General features: G+C 45.8%; 1 protein-coding gene across 1 annotated transcript in view; it reads left to right on the top strand.

The window, feature by feature from the left end:
• KALRN (kalirin RhoGEF kinase) overlaps positions 1-16,165 on the top strand; it is a 681,131-nt gene that overhangs the window by 427,202 nt on the left and 237,764 nt on the right. The window contains 6 exon segments of the mRNA XM_006154563.3: positions 925-1,036; positions 3,269-3,459; positions 3,899-4,000; positions 5,253-5,272; positions 5,274-5,387; positions 8,648-8,750. Coding sequence (XP_006154625.1) covers positions 925-1,036; positions 3,269-3,459; positions 3,899-4,000; positions 5,253-5,272; positions 5,274-5,387; positions 8,648-8,750 — 642 coding nt within the window.

The following is a 16,165-nucleotide window of genomic DNA, read 5'->3' as shown; positions in this document are numbered from 1 at the left end:
GTCATAGCACATTCTTACATAGAAAAACAGAAAAATACGTCATGACTTTCCAGGCGATCTGATATGAATATATATCTTTGGTGGGATGGTGCTAACTGAGTCTGCAGTAAGGAAGTGAGACACTCAGGAAGTAAGAGTGAGGGAACATATGTGGAAGCCTCAGTGTGGTGGAAGATGGGGAGACATGGTTTGTGTGGTGGGTGGAGTGCTGGACTTGGATTCAGGGGGTGCGTATTCCACGCCTTTGTATGGTCTCCATTGTGTTACACAACCTGGGGAAGGCCACCACATTTTCCTCATCTGACAGTGAGAGGATTAGTCTAGAATTTCATCTATTAGCCCAAGGTTGGGAACTCCTGTTCCATATGATCTAAAAATCTATAGCTCTGAAATGTTATGAGCCTAGAATGTCTGGTCTGTAACCTGTTGGAAGTGAGCATTCAGGGAATAGAGGCTTGTAATAAAAGTGGCTTTAGCAGTAGACGTAGAGTGATGTGTGAGTGTGTGTGTATGTGTGTGTATGTGTGTGTGTGTTGATGGTAACACTTCTCTTTATTCTCTCGATGCTGGTTCCACAACATGGCACCTCTGTATACTTCACTGGGGGCATTTCTGTCTCCAGGAGAGCAGGTCCATGAGAGTGCTCTAGCTGCTGATTTAGAGTTCCAGCTGTTTGGGCGTTGAGATAGATTAAGCTGTGCTAGCCTAGATTGGACTGAGAAAGCTGTCTTAAAGAAAAACGATGGTTGAATTCTTTGGAGATAACCCCCAGCCCCACCCCACTTTCCATATAGCTGAGAGAACCACTACAGAGAGTGAACCTGGTATGTAATTTCTTGATGGATTAGGTGGTGGGAGAGTTGGGAGACTAAATAAATAAATAAGAAGAAATGGTCCTAATTGTGTCTGGGCTTTCTTCCCTAGGAACTTTTAACTTGCTGTGAAGAAGGGAAAGGGGAGCTCAAAGATGGCCTGGAGGTGATGCTCAGTGTCCCAAAGAAAGCCAACGACGCCATGCACGTCAGCATGCTGGAAGGTAGCTGCCCGCCCTGCCTGCCCTGCCCGCTGGGGAAGTGTCCTCCTCCCAAACCCAGGGAGCTTATGTACGTGTTGTGGGAGGGAAGTGGCCATGATGTCAGGCAAGGGGCCAGGCTGGCAGAGAGGAGGAATGGTGGGTTGTTACAATTGTCCTTGGCATGTGAGAGCTCCACCGACACCAGCTGGACTACTGCCCTGCCCCAGGTAGGATGGGCCCAAGCCATTGAAGGTACGTGGATACCTCGCTGTCCGTTAGAGTCTAAGACAGGCTGGCGTCAGAATGTGAATGTGCTAGAGCCCTCACCCACCACAGGTCTGTTTATAGCATCGGCACTGCTTTTGTTATCAGAATAGGTAGAAACTCTCATTACAGCCACTCAAGCTCACCCACCACCACCATCTTCAGCCGTATGCCCCCCTTTTTTATTGTGGAAAAATGTGCATCACATAAATTTACCATTTTATCCACCTTTAAGTGTGTGTTTCAGTGGCGTTCAGTGCATTCACATTTCGAGGACCAGCGGGTGGCATGGTAGTTAAGGTGCTGAACACTCCCACATGGCTGACCACGGTTCAAGTCCTGAACCTGATGGCTAGCTTTCTCTTTCTCTCTGTCTCTGTCTCTCTCTAGTCAAATTAAAAAAAAAAAAAAAACGAATAAATAAAATTAAAATAAAATTATTCTTAAAAAAATTATTTAAAAAAGTACATTCACATTTCTTTTTTGCGGGGGGATGGATGTAGATTTTTGCTATAGGGTGTGGGCGCTTGCCAGAGAGACAGAGACAAAAAGTGAGAAATCACCCTGGGTAGGGAATGACCACGCCTCCTCCATTCTCCTCTCAGGATTTTGGGCATGCACGCATACGAGCCTACCACAAGTTTAATCTGCTGGGTCCAGGCCTCAAACCATGGCAGACTACATGGGAGTCTGGCAACATAACCATTATGCCATCTGCTGGGCCCAAGTACATTCACATTCTTATACAGTCGGCTTTTTGTCCTTCCTAGCACGTTAGCAAAGTCCAGTCAGATATCCCTAATAATACTCCAATCAGCTTAAACTAGATTCTTGGAGTCCAGAAACCTTGTAGAGTAGTACTAATAAAGTGCAAAACAGATGGACAGAGCAGCCAGATTGGAGTGGAATTTTTCAGATGAGTTAAGAGTCAACATTCTAGTCTAGGCTGACAAGAGGTGCTAAAGAAAACATGTATAATCTGTTGCAAGTGGGTAAGCATATGTGTGGGATTTTCTTCTTCTGCTCTCCTGCCCCACCACTACTGTCTGAAGAACTTGGTCTGGTCTGAGTACTGCCTAGACTGCCCGAAGCACAGGAAACCCCACTTTGAGCAGAGAGCCCTGGACTAACCATCGGAATGCATTCCTGTTGTCACAATGTCATCCCCCTTTCTTTTCTCTTTGCACCTGCTCCCTAGCATAGCGTCTGCCTCTGTAAGTGCCCTCGCCCTCCAGCCTGCCCCTGCCCAGTATTCCAAAACCAGCTGCTCTGAGTATGGTTGTGCACCAGCAGCAGCTTATTGGACCTGGGAGCTTATTGGAAATGCCAACTTATGGACTCACCCCACATTTACTGAATCAGAATCTCTTGGGAGGAAGAGGGTGGAGAAGAATCTATAGTTTCATAAACTCTCCAGGTGATTCTTCCGCGTAGTGAAGTATAAGAACGTCTCTTAAAGACTCAAGGGGAATAAATATAAACAGACACAGGCTGGTGCTCTACCCGTGTGGGAGCAATTAAAGGAAGAGTCCTAGGCATGAAATATAAGAAATTGGGCAATGGAGAATGAAGAGGAGCCAGGGTACTCAGTCAGGCAGCATTTGTCTTCAGCCTCCCTTGGAGCTCCTAATTAGGAACAGTGGAGAGCTGTAGAGGAAAAGGGGGCTATGGAGTCTGCCCTTGCAGGAGGGCCCAGGCTCATGGCAGAGTGGGAAGAGAGGAGGTCGTAGCGGATCTAGGCGAGCACACTAGCATTGATTCTGTATATAGGCGATGTGGGGCAGGAATGGGGTGGAGGAGGTCTAATTACACTTCTGCAGAGATGTCTCCATAAGTGTTCAGGGATCTCTACAGTCATTAGAAAGACAAAAAGCCTGTAGACATTGAGAACTAACAATTGGGAAAACCTTTTTTCCAGAAGGGAACGGGACGTGAATCCTGGATTCGGCAGTAGAGAAACTCCACAGTGGGGGAATGGGTGTTTTTCAGGGTTCGACGAGAACTTGGATGTGCAAGGGGAGTTGATTCTTCAGGATGCCTTTCAAGTGTGGGACCCGAAGTCTCTGATCCGGAAGGGCCGGGAGCGGCACTTATTCCTTTTTGAGATCTCCTTGGTTTTTAGCAAAGAGATCAAAGATTCTTCAGGACACACGAAATATGTTTACAAGAACAAGCTACTGGTAGGTGGGGCAGGTGGGCTAAGACAAGACTCTCAGCTTTCAGAGAGCCCGTGGGCAGGAAGGGATCTTGAAACACTCAGTTCATCTCTTCCCTTGCCTCCACACCAAAACCATCCTGGACAAATGACAATGTCTCCTATTTGGAAAGCACCCACCCTCACCTCCCACGTCTGCATTTTAGAGTTCACAGTTCTTCCTTCTGTTTGCTTTTAGCACCTCCCTCTTCACCTTCCCTCCCTGGTACCTGCTAATCAGGCATGTGCCTGTGGGGCCTTCCATCCCGGGTAGATGAACAGAATGTCCAGTCTGTTTAAGTTTGATTGACAGAAGCCCCTCCCTCGGCCCTCTCCTCTTTGTCGCCTTTCCCTTCCCACCCCAGCCCTAAGTTTCCCCACTGCCCTCCCCTTCCCCGCCTCTCACAGGCATTTCCTGTCTACAGACCTCAGAGCTGGGTGTGACGGAGCATGTGGAAGGCGACCCCTGCAAATTCGCCTTGTGGTCTGGGCGCACCCCATCCTCAGACAACAAAACAGTGCTGAAAGTAAGTGCTGGTCTCTGCTGGGCACCAGACCCAGGCTGAGGCCCCTGGTGGGGGAGTGGGTTTGAGCATGTGAGACTGCACTGAGCCTCTGGGCTTGTCTGGGAAACAACATCACATAGTTATTGAGAAGCAAATTCGTTTGTAAAGTTAGACCCAGAATCTGAAAGATGAATGAATGGTCTCTTGTGTGACCAGAGATGGAAGAGGACAGGAATGGTCTGTTAGACTTCCCCAGCAAGGCTCACTTATACTATGTTCTGTCCACTTGTCTCTTTCAAGTGACAAGAACAATAACTGACCTTTTGACACCTCGGTTTGCTCTACATTTACTTAACTTTTTTTCCTAAACACCTTCCAAAGGTATTCTGCTCAGAGCTGCAGAGGATAACTATGAGTAAGATATGAACTTACTCTCTGGGAATTTACATTCTAGGGGCTCTAGTAAGTCCCACTGGCAGTGGGACCATGTTGATCATGACAAGTGTCTAGGAGGGGCCTTTCACCAGAAGGACTTACGGAGTGCTCTCAGGGTGCAGGTTAGGAATTGAGTCAAGACTTGGGCCATTTACTTGTCATGGATTGCCCATCGCCAAGGAAAAGATGATCCAACAAAAGCTTTGTCCTTGCTCATTGAATTGCCAGCACAGCTTTTATGTATCCTAAGACAGAATTATGCGAAAAAAATTGCACAAAGACAAATGGGATATTCATGGACTGAAAGCAAGGCCCTCAATGAGCAGTTTTAGCAGGCTAAAAACCCATGACTCTCTTTCAGTTAGTACAACCTATGTACCTGGGCTCGGTGGTAAATGTCCTGATGTAGATCCATAACTAACGGAGAAAGAGGTGCTGCCTGCATATACCCCCTTGCCCTCCCTCCCACAGGCCCCAGACCTGCCCAAGATCTAATAGCTCAAGTGTGGATCCCTAGCCCAGTGGGGCTTCCACACCCTGCTCAAGCCCCAGGACAGATGTCAGGATTGGTCAGTACCTTCTGAATTATTAAATGCTTTGAAAATTTCTCTTGTGCAAGTCTGCATTGAATATCAAGGTCACAACCCTGTTCTATGAGTTAGAAAAGTGTGTCCCTGGGATTGAAGAATATACTTGGGAGTATAAAGTGAGAAATGAACTCCCCAAATATTTAGTATTCTTGAAAATGACAGATGAAGTCTGCAGGAGGAGGGTTGAGAACTGTTTTGACAGGTGAAGGAAGTTGGGGTTCTCAATCTTTCTCCCTGTGGCACTCCAGGCCTCCAATATTGAAACCAAGCTTTTAGAACATTCGAGAAGTGATTCAAGAAAGGATCATTCATCTGAAAGGAGCTTTAAAGGAGCCAATTCAGCTCCCCAAAACACCAGCCAAACAGAGGAACAATAGTAAGAGGTAACCAGCATCTCTCCCTCCAGCTCTGCCTGCCTCACATGCTGCCAGGTGACCCTCTGCTCCTGAAGGAGTGCCAAAGTCCGCATGTGGCACCTTTCCTGGGATGGCCCATGAGTTCCACCCAAGATGAATTCCCATCTTGCCATTTTCATTTCAGTTACCTATGTCCAGAGTCCAGGTTAGGGGAAGAGTTCATGTGGCACTGGAGACAGGACCTGCTTCAGGCCCTTACTTTCATCTCACCAGTTTCTGTCAATTAAATTCAGCTGGACTTCACTGAGCACCTCTTATTTGATCAACCCTCTGCTGGGTGCTAGAAAAAGAAAAAAGGAAGTGTAAAATGAGTCAGTTCCCTCATGTACCATGTAACAGTTATATCTTTTGTGTGAAATAGTTAGGCAAGAAGAACCAGTACCATCGTAGGGATAATAAATGCTGTAAGAATTCAAAGAAAGGGGACTTTAGGTGAGCCCTTGAATGGAGAGTGTGGGAAAGGCATGAGGAAGGAGCTGAGCTGAGAGTGGGGAGCTCTCTGGACTGGGTAGGCCATGAAAGAGCTCTGTGTGATGTAACACGTGGGTGATATGGTGTGTTATCATTGCAGTTCTTACTGCAGCCCCTGCAGAGTCCTTACCGCCATTTACCTGAGATAAATTATTTCTCACATTTCTCTGCAATGAGAGAAATGAGTTTTAGTCTCCTCTAAACCAGTGGATAACTTAAAATTTTCATTCTTGGAACCAGCAGATGGCAGAATGGTTACATCACTGGATTCCCATGTAATCAACCATGGTTTGAGTCTGGACGTGGCAGCTTAAACCTCACTCCAGGCATGTGTGCATGCATACCCAAGATCCCGAGAGGAAACTGGAGGAGAAGGGATTGTGGCGTGACCATCCCCCTTAGGGGGCAATTTCTCACTCTATGTCTCTGTCTCTCCAGCAAGCACATGCATGCTATAGCAAGCATATCTTAACAAACAAAACCCTTCTTTCTCAAGTCTCCATGTAGTACCTACATTTACAGTGATGCTCTTGGAGGGCACGTCTAAAGGAAGCACACAAAAACTTCACAGAAGTGGGGGCAGGGGAGAGATAAAAGCCAGAGTTCTGGCAATGATGGGGATTGGTGAGAACAGGTTCTCCTCTCTTCCTCCATTCATTACTGTAATAAATCCGGAGGATTCAGCTTGCCTTTGGGTACCAAGCAGAATGAGCAGGGTAGAAAGCCACATCAGAGCCGACCAAGTAGCAGTATTGGTCCTGAGTCAGGCAGCAACAGAAGGGAATGCCCTGGATAAAGATACCTCTTTGGGGCAGAAGCCCTCACACCTGCATGGCCAGAGTAAGGTTAGCTTCCCAGCTGGAAGAACAAACTACAACTGTACTGGGGAGCGGCCATTTTTATTTCAGTTGCCTATGTCCAGAGTCCAGGTTAGGGGGAGAGTTCATGTGGCACTGGAGACAGGACCTGCTTCAGGCCTTACTGTCATAAAGAAATTAGAAGGGAAGCAGTTACAGAGAACTGCTTGTTCACAGCCATGGTAAAAGGGTATTCAGATGAGGCTGACTGGTGCTTCTTTGTGAGGTAGCCTCCTTCTCCTAGAGTTTCTAGAACATGATAAGGGTATAATTTGGAAAGCCATCCCTACCCCCTTCTTTTCTCCCGTCCTGCACTGGGTGGGTGAGAGACCTTGTGAATTCCACAGAGAACAGCAAGGCCATCACTACGTCCATTAGTTTTCCTCCCTAGATACGGGGACAGAGTTTACAGAGGAGAGACTGGCTTGAGGAGTGCCACCCACACTCCTGGATGGGCTCCCCACATTCCTCAGAACTAGCTTCATATGCAGTCGACCAGAAGGGCCCACACTGGGCCAGAATAGCAGGAAGCAGAAAGTACAGCCAGCTCCCAACAACCTACAAATCGTGGGGAACAGTGGCCCAGATAATGCAAAACAACAGATGACTTGAAAGTCCTTTATTTTTGGGTTTGAAATGCATCACGTAATTTCTTTTTACAGCAGATTTTCCTTCCTACGAATGTGTGGCTTATGTTATTAAAATAAGTTGGCATTTTCCAAGCGCACAAGTAGTGGAGGAAGAGCAGTTGACTCAGGAATGTTCTAGATGGAAGAAAATACTTCTTGTGACAAGTAGATACTGTGTAGATACATACGTACATACATGGATACCTGCGTGTGCACACATGTCCACATACACTCACACATATGCCCGATCACTGTTTGGACTCTGAAGTGGAGTCATTATTTATGGCACTCTGCCATGTGGTGAGATCATCAGGCATCAAGCCCCCTTGTTCCCCAGTGCCTCTATATCACCACAAGCTGCACCAGGGCCTGACTTTGGTAAATGCATCCATGGGAAGAAGCATCCAGCCCCCGCCCCACATCACTCCCAGTCTGTCTTGCCACAGACCACTCAGCTGTTTCCAGGCGACCTGGCTGTGTGTTCAGTGTGGGATGGGGGCACCATTCTAAAGCTGGAGAGTTGAAGAACATGAGTTGGGACAGCTCTGTGGCCCAGGGGCCTGGGAGGGGTTTAAATGGCAGCACAGACTCAGGAGACTGTCCTGTCAGACACCCGGGAACACGGGAGCCTCAAGTGTTGCTACGGAATCTGTGGCTGTTCTCCAGTCTTTGAGAAAATGCCCTGGCCTTCTGTGTTGATAAGAAATCATCACAAATAGGTATCAGATCAACAAGACCTGCCGGAATGAAGGCAGTAAGCTCCTCCTCTGTACCCAGGAACTCAGCGTCCAACATCAGGAATTTCCCAAAGATAATCTTCCATGGAGAAAAGATAACACCCCTTTTCTTGTGCAGAAGAAACACAAGTCAAAAAATGAATAAATACATAAATAAATAAAAATAAGGTCTGTTTACAGGCCAGCTATAAACTAAGTCCCATCCTAGTTACAGCATACAGAAAAACTATTTGAGTACCTTGAACTCTGGGATTATCAGAAATAATCCAGGCAGCTGGATAGAAGCCTAAGTTCCAGTAGGATAGAGATCATCCTACTGAATGCAGTGATTATGTGTTTACTAAGTACAAGAGGTGACGTCATTGAAAATCACATGGGGCTGCTCCCTTTAGCAGGATCATTTTAGACAAATCCCTGCTAGAAAGGGCTGAGGCACTGCTCCACCAACCCAGCAGAAAATCCTTGTGTGCTCTAAACCCACAGTGGTTCCCCCCACCCCCACCCCTGTTTTTTTTTTCCTCTTCTTCCTGCAGAGACGGAGTGGAGGATATTGACAGCCAGGGGGATGGGAGCAGCCAGCCAGACACCATCTCCATTGCCTCAAGGACCTCTCAGAACACAGTGGACAGTGACAAGGTAGGACAGTGTCCCAACCTTCCTTCCCCTAAGACTTCTTATTGGTATAACCATGCTGGAGAGGTACCCCCAGAGGAATTCCTCCCACTGCAGAACCTAACCTCAGGATCCAGTTGAATCTTTGTGCAAGCCAAAGTGGGGAGAGCAGAGCTGGAAGAGGCCTCTCACAGCACCGAGATCTGTCTGAGGGTAGAGAGGAGTAGGGAGGTTCAATCTGACCTCTCATGCTGCAGTTTAGTGGAACTGGAAAGGATGAAGAGTGAGTGTAGGCTTCTCTTTCTGAGATGCCCTACATGGGCTGCTTGGGCTGCTCTGCCCTCTAGGAAGATGGATCTCAGGGAGGCCGAGGTTGGAATTGGTTCTGAGACCTTAGTGGCTATCACTGTCTCAAATTTATAATGATTTGAATGGACTCATCTCAGAGTTAGACAAGACTAATCATTTCAGAAGTGAGTAGGGTCCTCTTAGTGAAAAAGGCCTTTCTTTGGCCAGATTACTGGGACTCAGTTCCTGCGGAACAGGAGGGCCAGGTGTGTGAAGCAACACGTAAGGAATATAAAAGCCTTGTTAAAAAAGCTTAGTTGCTTGCATCCTACATCTTAAAGCAAGTAAGCAAAATTAGAAGTTCTGATGGGCAGTGAAAGAAGAGAGACTGCAGCAAAGATTCCTTGTATTTGCTCAAGCTGGCTGAGGAATGCAGCCCTCAGAATTTGCAGCAGATGGAGGAAAGAGTCCATGCCTGAACCTACTCGCATTTGCTACCCAGAGCCCAAAGAGTATGAGATGACCTTTTGCTGCACATTAGTGATTTTATTAATGAAGCTATGGGCTTTAAAAGACCATTTGGCCCTAGTTTATCCAGACCTAGTATTTTGGCCTACTCTTTCAGCCTCAAGCGGCAGACTGTCCTTGCTTAATTATAGTTTCCAGGTTATGTATTTTTTTTAAGATGATCTGCATTCATTAGAATTTTTCTTAACATTTTCTTACTAAAGAAAAAAAACAAAAACAAAAACGCTCAGACCTTAGTGTGGGGACCGTGCCCCAGACGTGCTGAGATGACAGTGGCAACATCCTAATCATGCTTTAGACTAGTGTTCGAGGACACTCAAGGTGACTCTGACGCTGCCTTCAAGTTTTTAGCCATTTTTAACTGACTGTCAGAGTGGATGGAAAATTCATTTTTTTTCTTCTCATGAAAACATACAGAAAAAACTATTTCTGTGCTTTCCTAACTCCTATGATCTACTGTCTAGAAATATAACCTAGAATACCCTGTGAATAAAAGTGTTCCTCTTTGAACAGTGAGTGAGTGGTTTGTCATGGGCAGTGTTTCCCATGTTTAGACAGACTATTGTTTTCATGATCCAGAGGATTCATCCCTTCAGCTGCTAATTCATCGTCTAAGCAGCCTGACTTAGACACAGACCCCTACCCTAGAGCCGTTTGTCTTAGGAAGACTTCAGCCCAGCTGTTCCTTGTCTTTCTGGCAAGGTAAGTGAGACTGTATTTGAAGACCTCTAAGACAGGCATTTCACTAATAAGAGGGATCCTGGTACTTATACTTTGATTTATATGTAAGGAAACTGAGTTTCAGAGAGGCTGAAGGATTTGCCTAAAAGAATTCTAGTAATTTGTGGAAAAACAAGAGCTAAAATCCAGATCTCTTGTTCGCTGTCATGTTTTTCCTCCACTCTAAAAGTCAAAGCATTGAACTCTGAGTGGTAAGATTAACTCAGCTGGTCAGTCTTCCTGCACACCCCATGAAAACATCAGCCACATATTCATGGAAAAGCACCCACCATGTGCCAAACTCTGGTGGATACTGTAGAGAGATGTGGGCTGTTTGTTGAGTGTGAATCTGTATCTGTGCGACTTTTTGTTTTCTGTCTGTCTGTTTACCTGGTCCGTGAGGCCTTGGTGCGGGCAGAGGCTGTGTCTGTTCCATTGCTGTCCTCCTGGCCTGCGGTATACAGAGGTGCTTATGGGGTGAATGAATAGAGGAGATACAGTGCCTGGTCTCAGGGAACACCAGGATTAAGAGCAGCTGAAACCAGCGGTCTGAAAGCAGTCCGATAAACGCTGTACTTTGAGTATGCTAAAGAAGCTTATGAGGTTCCTTACCGCCTAGCAGAAAGCTTTAGTAAGCCGGAGAACCTGGGCTGTGGAAACCATCTTCTCTGATCTTAGGCGAGAGATGTGGGTAGAAAGTCAGGAGATGTTGGGAGATTCTACAGTCCATACACAAAACTTAGAAAATGCGTAGTAGTTTCCTCTTTGAAATAACATGGAGAGAGAGCTTGTGACTATGCCTTGTAATTGAACATGCTCCAACTCTATTGACAGAACACTGGTAATGGGGCAGCCTTGTGTCTTCCATGCACGCCCTTCCTCAGCAAGATCATTCATGGGTCCCTTCGAATCTGTAGGTCTTATCAACAATGTCACATTTTCCCTGACTGTACCAGAAGGCCAGGGAGCCCTGTAAGCAGATCCTGAAAAAGAGAGCGGTGACTAAGTAGGCTGTGTGCGGTAACCCAAGCCATGTTCACCAGAAGGGAATGCACGGCTGGTTGCAGGGAGCGGACCGCCTCACAGAGTTGCTGCGCAGAAACCAGAATTCTTGTAACAGTCCTAGGTGCTGTGCAGAAAAGGCCATGATTGATGGAGATTCGAATCCTGGCTCCTGTGGCTCCCTGTGGGTGTGTGTACCCATGTCCAGTATCCTGACTGGATGATAATTTGGAGGAAAAAGGACTGTGGAATGACCAGACCCCACTGAGGGGTGGAGAGCATTCTCTCTCTCTCTCTCTCATTTTCTCTCTTTCTCTTGTACACATTCATGCACCCTGTGGCATAAAAATAAATACATAAAAACAATCTCTAAAAGCCAATGCATTTCTATAGAAGTATTCCAGTCATTCTCTTCTAGTCCAAAGTAGTGGCAGTAATAGTGACAGCGTTCACCTGGGTAGATGAGGAAAGCATAAAAGACCATGATAGACCAGCTTGAGAAGCTATGGGGCCCTAGGGTACCCTTCTAATCATGCCACGTGAATTTTCTATGCTCTCTTGTGGTGGAAGGAATTTGGACACACCTGGTTTCAAATCCCAGTTTTGTCACTCTCTGTATCACATGGCCTACGGCAAAGATAACAACCCTCACCTTGCTAGTCATTAGGAAGATTAAGTAACCTGTGTTTACACGGTAACTGTTAGGCATTCAGTAAAGGTTAATCCCTACTCTTATTACAGAGAAAGCAAAGGTTTAGATACTATAGGAGTGCACAATTATTTAGCCAGCTGTGAGGATCTTTGAACGTTCTTAAGTTCTGCCCTCTGGTTCTATCATTTGTTAACCAATCATCAGACTTTTCTCTGTGTTAGACTCAAAGTGATGCCAGACAACTTTACTCTGCTTTGCATCTATTTGCCCTTAGGAACTAAGGCTTAGATATTTGTTGTTAGCACAAGCTCATGGGTTATTTTATTATTCAATGGTTTTTAATCTAGGACCATTCATTTTAGTCCTTAAATTGTCCCACATTTGACCAGTGTCAGCTCTAACGGGTGCATTTGAAGATGCTTCTCCTTTTTTTTTCTCCTAATCATCTCTGTTTAAGTTAGAAGACCTCAGTTTCTCCTGCTATTGCTGATGTTAGTATATTTTTAGATGCTACTACATCCCAGTTGCCCTCCTCTAAGTTTACTCCAGTGAATAATTTCTATGGAAAATGCAGCCTCTGGAGTGGTGCATAATGCGACAGACATGTCTATCTCGTGTGCATCGAGCTCTGTCTTCCAGGGCCAGTGTGTACCCCGCCCCTAAGACAGTACCTCCGATTTGGTATGTGTGTCCTTTGTTGATGCATGCAGTCTCCAGGGCCTCTTTTTAATGGACTACTCTCCTTTGGTTGGGTGACTTAGCAGCCTGAGTTTGGAACTATTAGCTTACACTCTTAGATTTTTCTCTTACTTAGTCCATCTTGGTATTCCAGCATGTACAAATATAAATTACCTTGTCCACTATGTTAGCTGTATCTCTCAACATTATTGGACAAATGTGTCTTCTGTGGTTTCATCCAAGTTCTTTGAAAAAATACAAGGTTTAGGAGGGAGGACCAGTGCCCCCTCCTAATTTCTCACCCAGGGTTTATCACTTGGAAACCCCCTTGTCTGGCTTTTCTTTAAGAAATCCAGAGAAGGAAATTCAACCACTTTTTCCTGTAGCAGAGGAACTGGGTTGTTCTCTTAAGCTGTAAATTCTCCCTTGATGAGAAAACAGCCTAATGTTCTTAATTCTGTCATAAATACTGACCAAGCCAGTATGAGTGCCTCAGTAAATGGTGTTAATAGCTTTTGTTCAACCCTCAAATAGGTCTGCATCATTAGATTCTACCTTATGCCTATTTGATGAAAAGTGTGGTCTCCCTTAGGACCAATGGTGTGCTGACTTTGTCTCATGATGATCTGAGGCCCTCTCTACTCTTTCCAGGAATCTATTGATGGTACTATGAGCAGGACGTTCCACTAAATATTTCTTTGCCTATATGTGTACTAAATGATGGGGCTTTGGAGCCACACTTCAAAAAAATCCAGAATTGCAGAATTTTAGTCAGGCAAGACTGAGTAATTTAGTGGCAGCAGGGAAGTATCTCATTGTTTAACATGATGGATGTCTGTCAAATAATTTGTAATGATACGGAAGCAGCTATCTTTACTGCAGGCATCCCAGGGCATGTATTTACTATTTAGGATAGTCATGCTGGAAACATTCAGTAAATGCTTATTGAATTGTACATTACAAACCCTTAACACTCTCCATCCAAAAATCGCTATGAATTTCTAGACTTGTTCAGACTGACTGGAGACAGTGAAATTGAATTACACCTGCTCTTCTCTGCCGAAATGGTAAGGGAGAACACTTCTGGAACATCACAGGGCTGATGTGTGATTTGAATGAGAACTTGAGTAACAAGCTAATGTGATCTGAGGTGGAAGGTGAGCTGATAAGGCTGATATGCTAAAGGGGGCCAGGCAAATGTCCGCAGAAACCTGGAGGGTTCAGGATCTAACTCAGTGATTTAAAACTGCATTGTCAAATCAGTGTAGTAGGTCATAACCGAGTTTTGTTTTACTGACTGGAGAAGGCTAGGGTCAGAGATGGTAAGGGTCCAGTTAAGAAGGCTCTCGGATTCCTACAATGTCACCATTGCTTTGATAGCAGGCCATTATATGATGCCTATAACGATAGGCAGGCGCCTTCTGAGAATAGACCTCCCCTAGAGCCTCATCTGGCTTATCAGAACCTGACAGCTGAGGTGCCTACACACTGGAAGCACATGGCAAGCCACTAGGTATAAGGGTGGTAGTCAGAGAGAGGGCCTTATTCATGCAGTGGTGCATTGGCGAGGGTCTAGCACCTGGTTTGGCATATGCCCATTCTTCATTCCCACACTATGTGGAGGCCCTCCCTACTCCATGGCAGTCCCTGTTCTCCATGCTGAGAGTATAGCAGCAAATGAGACAAGGCCCTGTTGTCCTCCAGCTTCTATTTTTGTAGGTAGGAAAGGTGGACAACCAGAAAGAGAAAAGATGGCACCCCTAGTCTTCTGCTAACGCCACTAGTGATAAAGGGCCTCTTTATTTTTATTCTAAGAAAAAGTGGGCTAATGCCGCCATCAAAAGAGCTTGGACTAGATTTATGAATTTGCTTTCCCTCTAGGGATTAGTGTTGATGGGTGACAGAAGACTGAGGGGGGGAAATGGTATCTCTTCACTTAAATAAGTTTATAAATAGAAAAGAACAGCCCTAGAGAACAGGGATGCATACAGGGCTACTTGAAGGAATACATCTTAGGTGTAATTCCCTAGAGGTAGAGTCTGTGACTGAGATTCTCGTGCATGTGACTTATGGAAGGTGCTCTGAAGGAAGGAAGAGCAGAAGTCGGGAGCAGTAGGAAAGGAGCACAGGCGAATATGCGTGTAGTTGCTGCTGGAGTCCAGTTCAGTCTCATCCCTTCACGAGCTCTCGGCAGGAATTATACAGGTCGTGCCCCACCTCGAGGCCAGGGGCCAACCATTTATGTCAGCCGGGAGCTGTAAGCAGCCAGCAGGCACAAGAGCTGGAGTGTGGGTGCACCGGCAGGAGAGGGCCTCTGGGGGGATGCCAGAAGCATCTACTGCAGAGAAGAAAGGGTGATGGAGGAGAAGAGGGATGGGCTTTAAAGATCAGGCCTAGATTCAGTGCCCACTGTGTACTGGTTGCATGACCTTGAATGGTCATATAATCGTTTCCTGCTTCAGTCTCCTCCTCTGTACAAGGAAGGCAGTAATTCCTGCTTCCTGACATTTGTAAGGTCTTCCTGAGACCCTGTGAGGGTGTCTGGGGCACAGCAGATCTGTAGTGGGACATGTCCAGGTGACCATGGGGCCCACCTGTGCAAGAAAATGGGCAACATGCTTCCTGAAATTTTAAGAGTTTCTAGACCACTGTGTTTTTCCACCTGAGAGAAAAACAAGCATGGGGGAATGTGGAGACTCAGCAGTATCAGGACAAATGAAAATCTTGCCAGTTCACACAGGTAACACTCTTCACTTGACCAAGGGGTCCTGAGTGCTTCCTTCCATCTGCCCTTTGTCTCACGGAGGGCTAGGGGCCCATAAAATATTTCTGGATAGGGAGAGCTTATGCTACTTCCCATTTAGTATCAAAATACTTCCTAAACCTTACATTAATTCCTAAAAAGAGTATATAATTGCACTTCCTGTTAGTAGGTCTTGGAGTGGATATATCTGAAATCAAACTTGGACTTTCTATACTTTGTATTCTTGAGCCCAGTGATGCCCCATGCCCAACAGTGTATCGAATCATAGTTTTCATATAAATCCCTGATGAAAGTGTTCTAATTTTTGTCAAGGATATGGTAGTCATTCCAAAGTAAACCCAAATTATGTTTCTTTTGTGTTTGTTTGTTTGTTTTTAGTTTTCTTAATAATTCATGCCTAGGTCTAGGTATGAAAATAACTTGTTTCCTAGTCTAGTTCCTTTGTTACTTTTATCTGCGGTGGGCAGATGGCTGGGGGAGGAGGAGATGGCAGCAGAGGTCAGGACAAAGCAGAGGATGCCACTGTCCTCTGGACGCCTGGAGCTGCCTCACTCTGGCTGTTCTCTCGCTTCCCAGAAGCACAGCTCCGCCTCCTCCTCAGTGACATTAACGTGGTATAAATGTGCTGGCCTTTCAGAACAGATTGATAAAGTGTGAGGAGTTGAGGTCACAGACTTTCCTCTACATGAAAAGTTCCTCAATAAAAGATTGGCTTCCAGCTATTGCATGCCACCGAAGCGTATGAAGTACACTTCACTGAAAAATCAACTTAGGTTCATGGGGCAAAATCTCTCATTAGGACATCAT

Source organism: Tupaia chinensis, unplaced genomic scaffold, assembly GCF_000334495.1.
Source record: "Tupaia chinensis unplaced genomic scaffold, TupChi_1.0 Scaffold000415_1, whole genome shotgun sequence".
Lineage (NCBI taxonomy): Eukaryota > Metazoa > Chordata > Mammalia > Scandentia > Tupaiidae > Tupaia > Tupaia belangeri.
The sequence above is the reverse complement of the archived record's forward strand: the minus strand, read 5'-3'. Positions and strand labels throughout refer to the sequence as shown.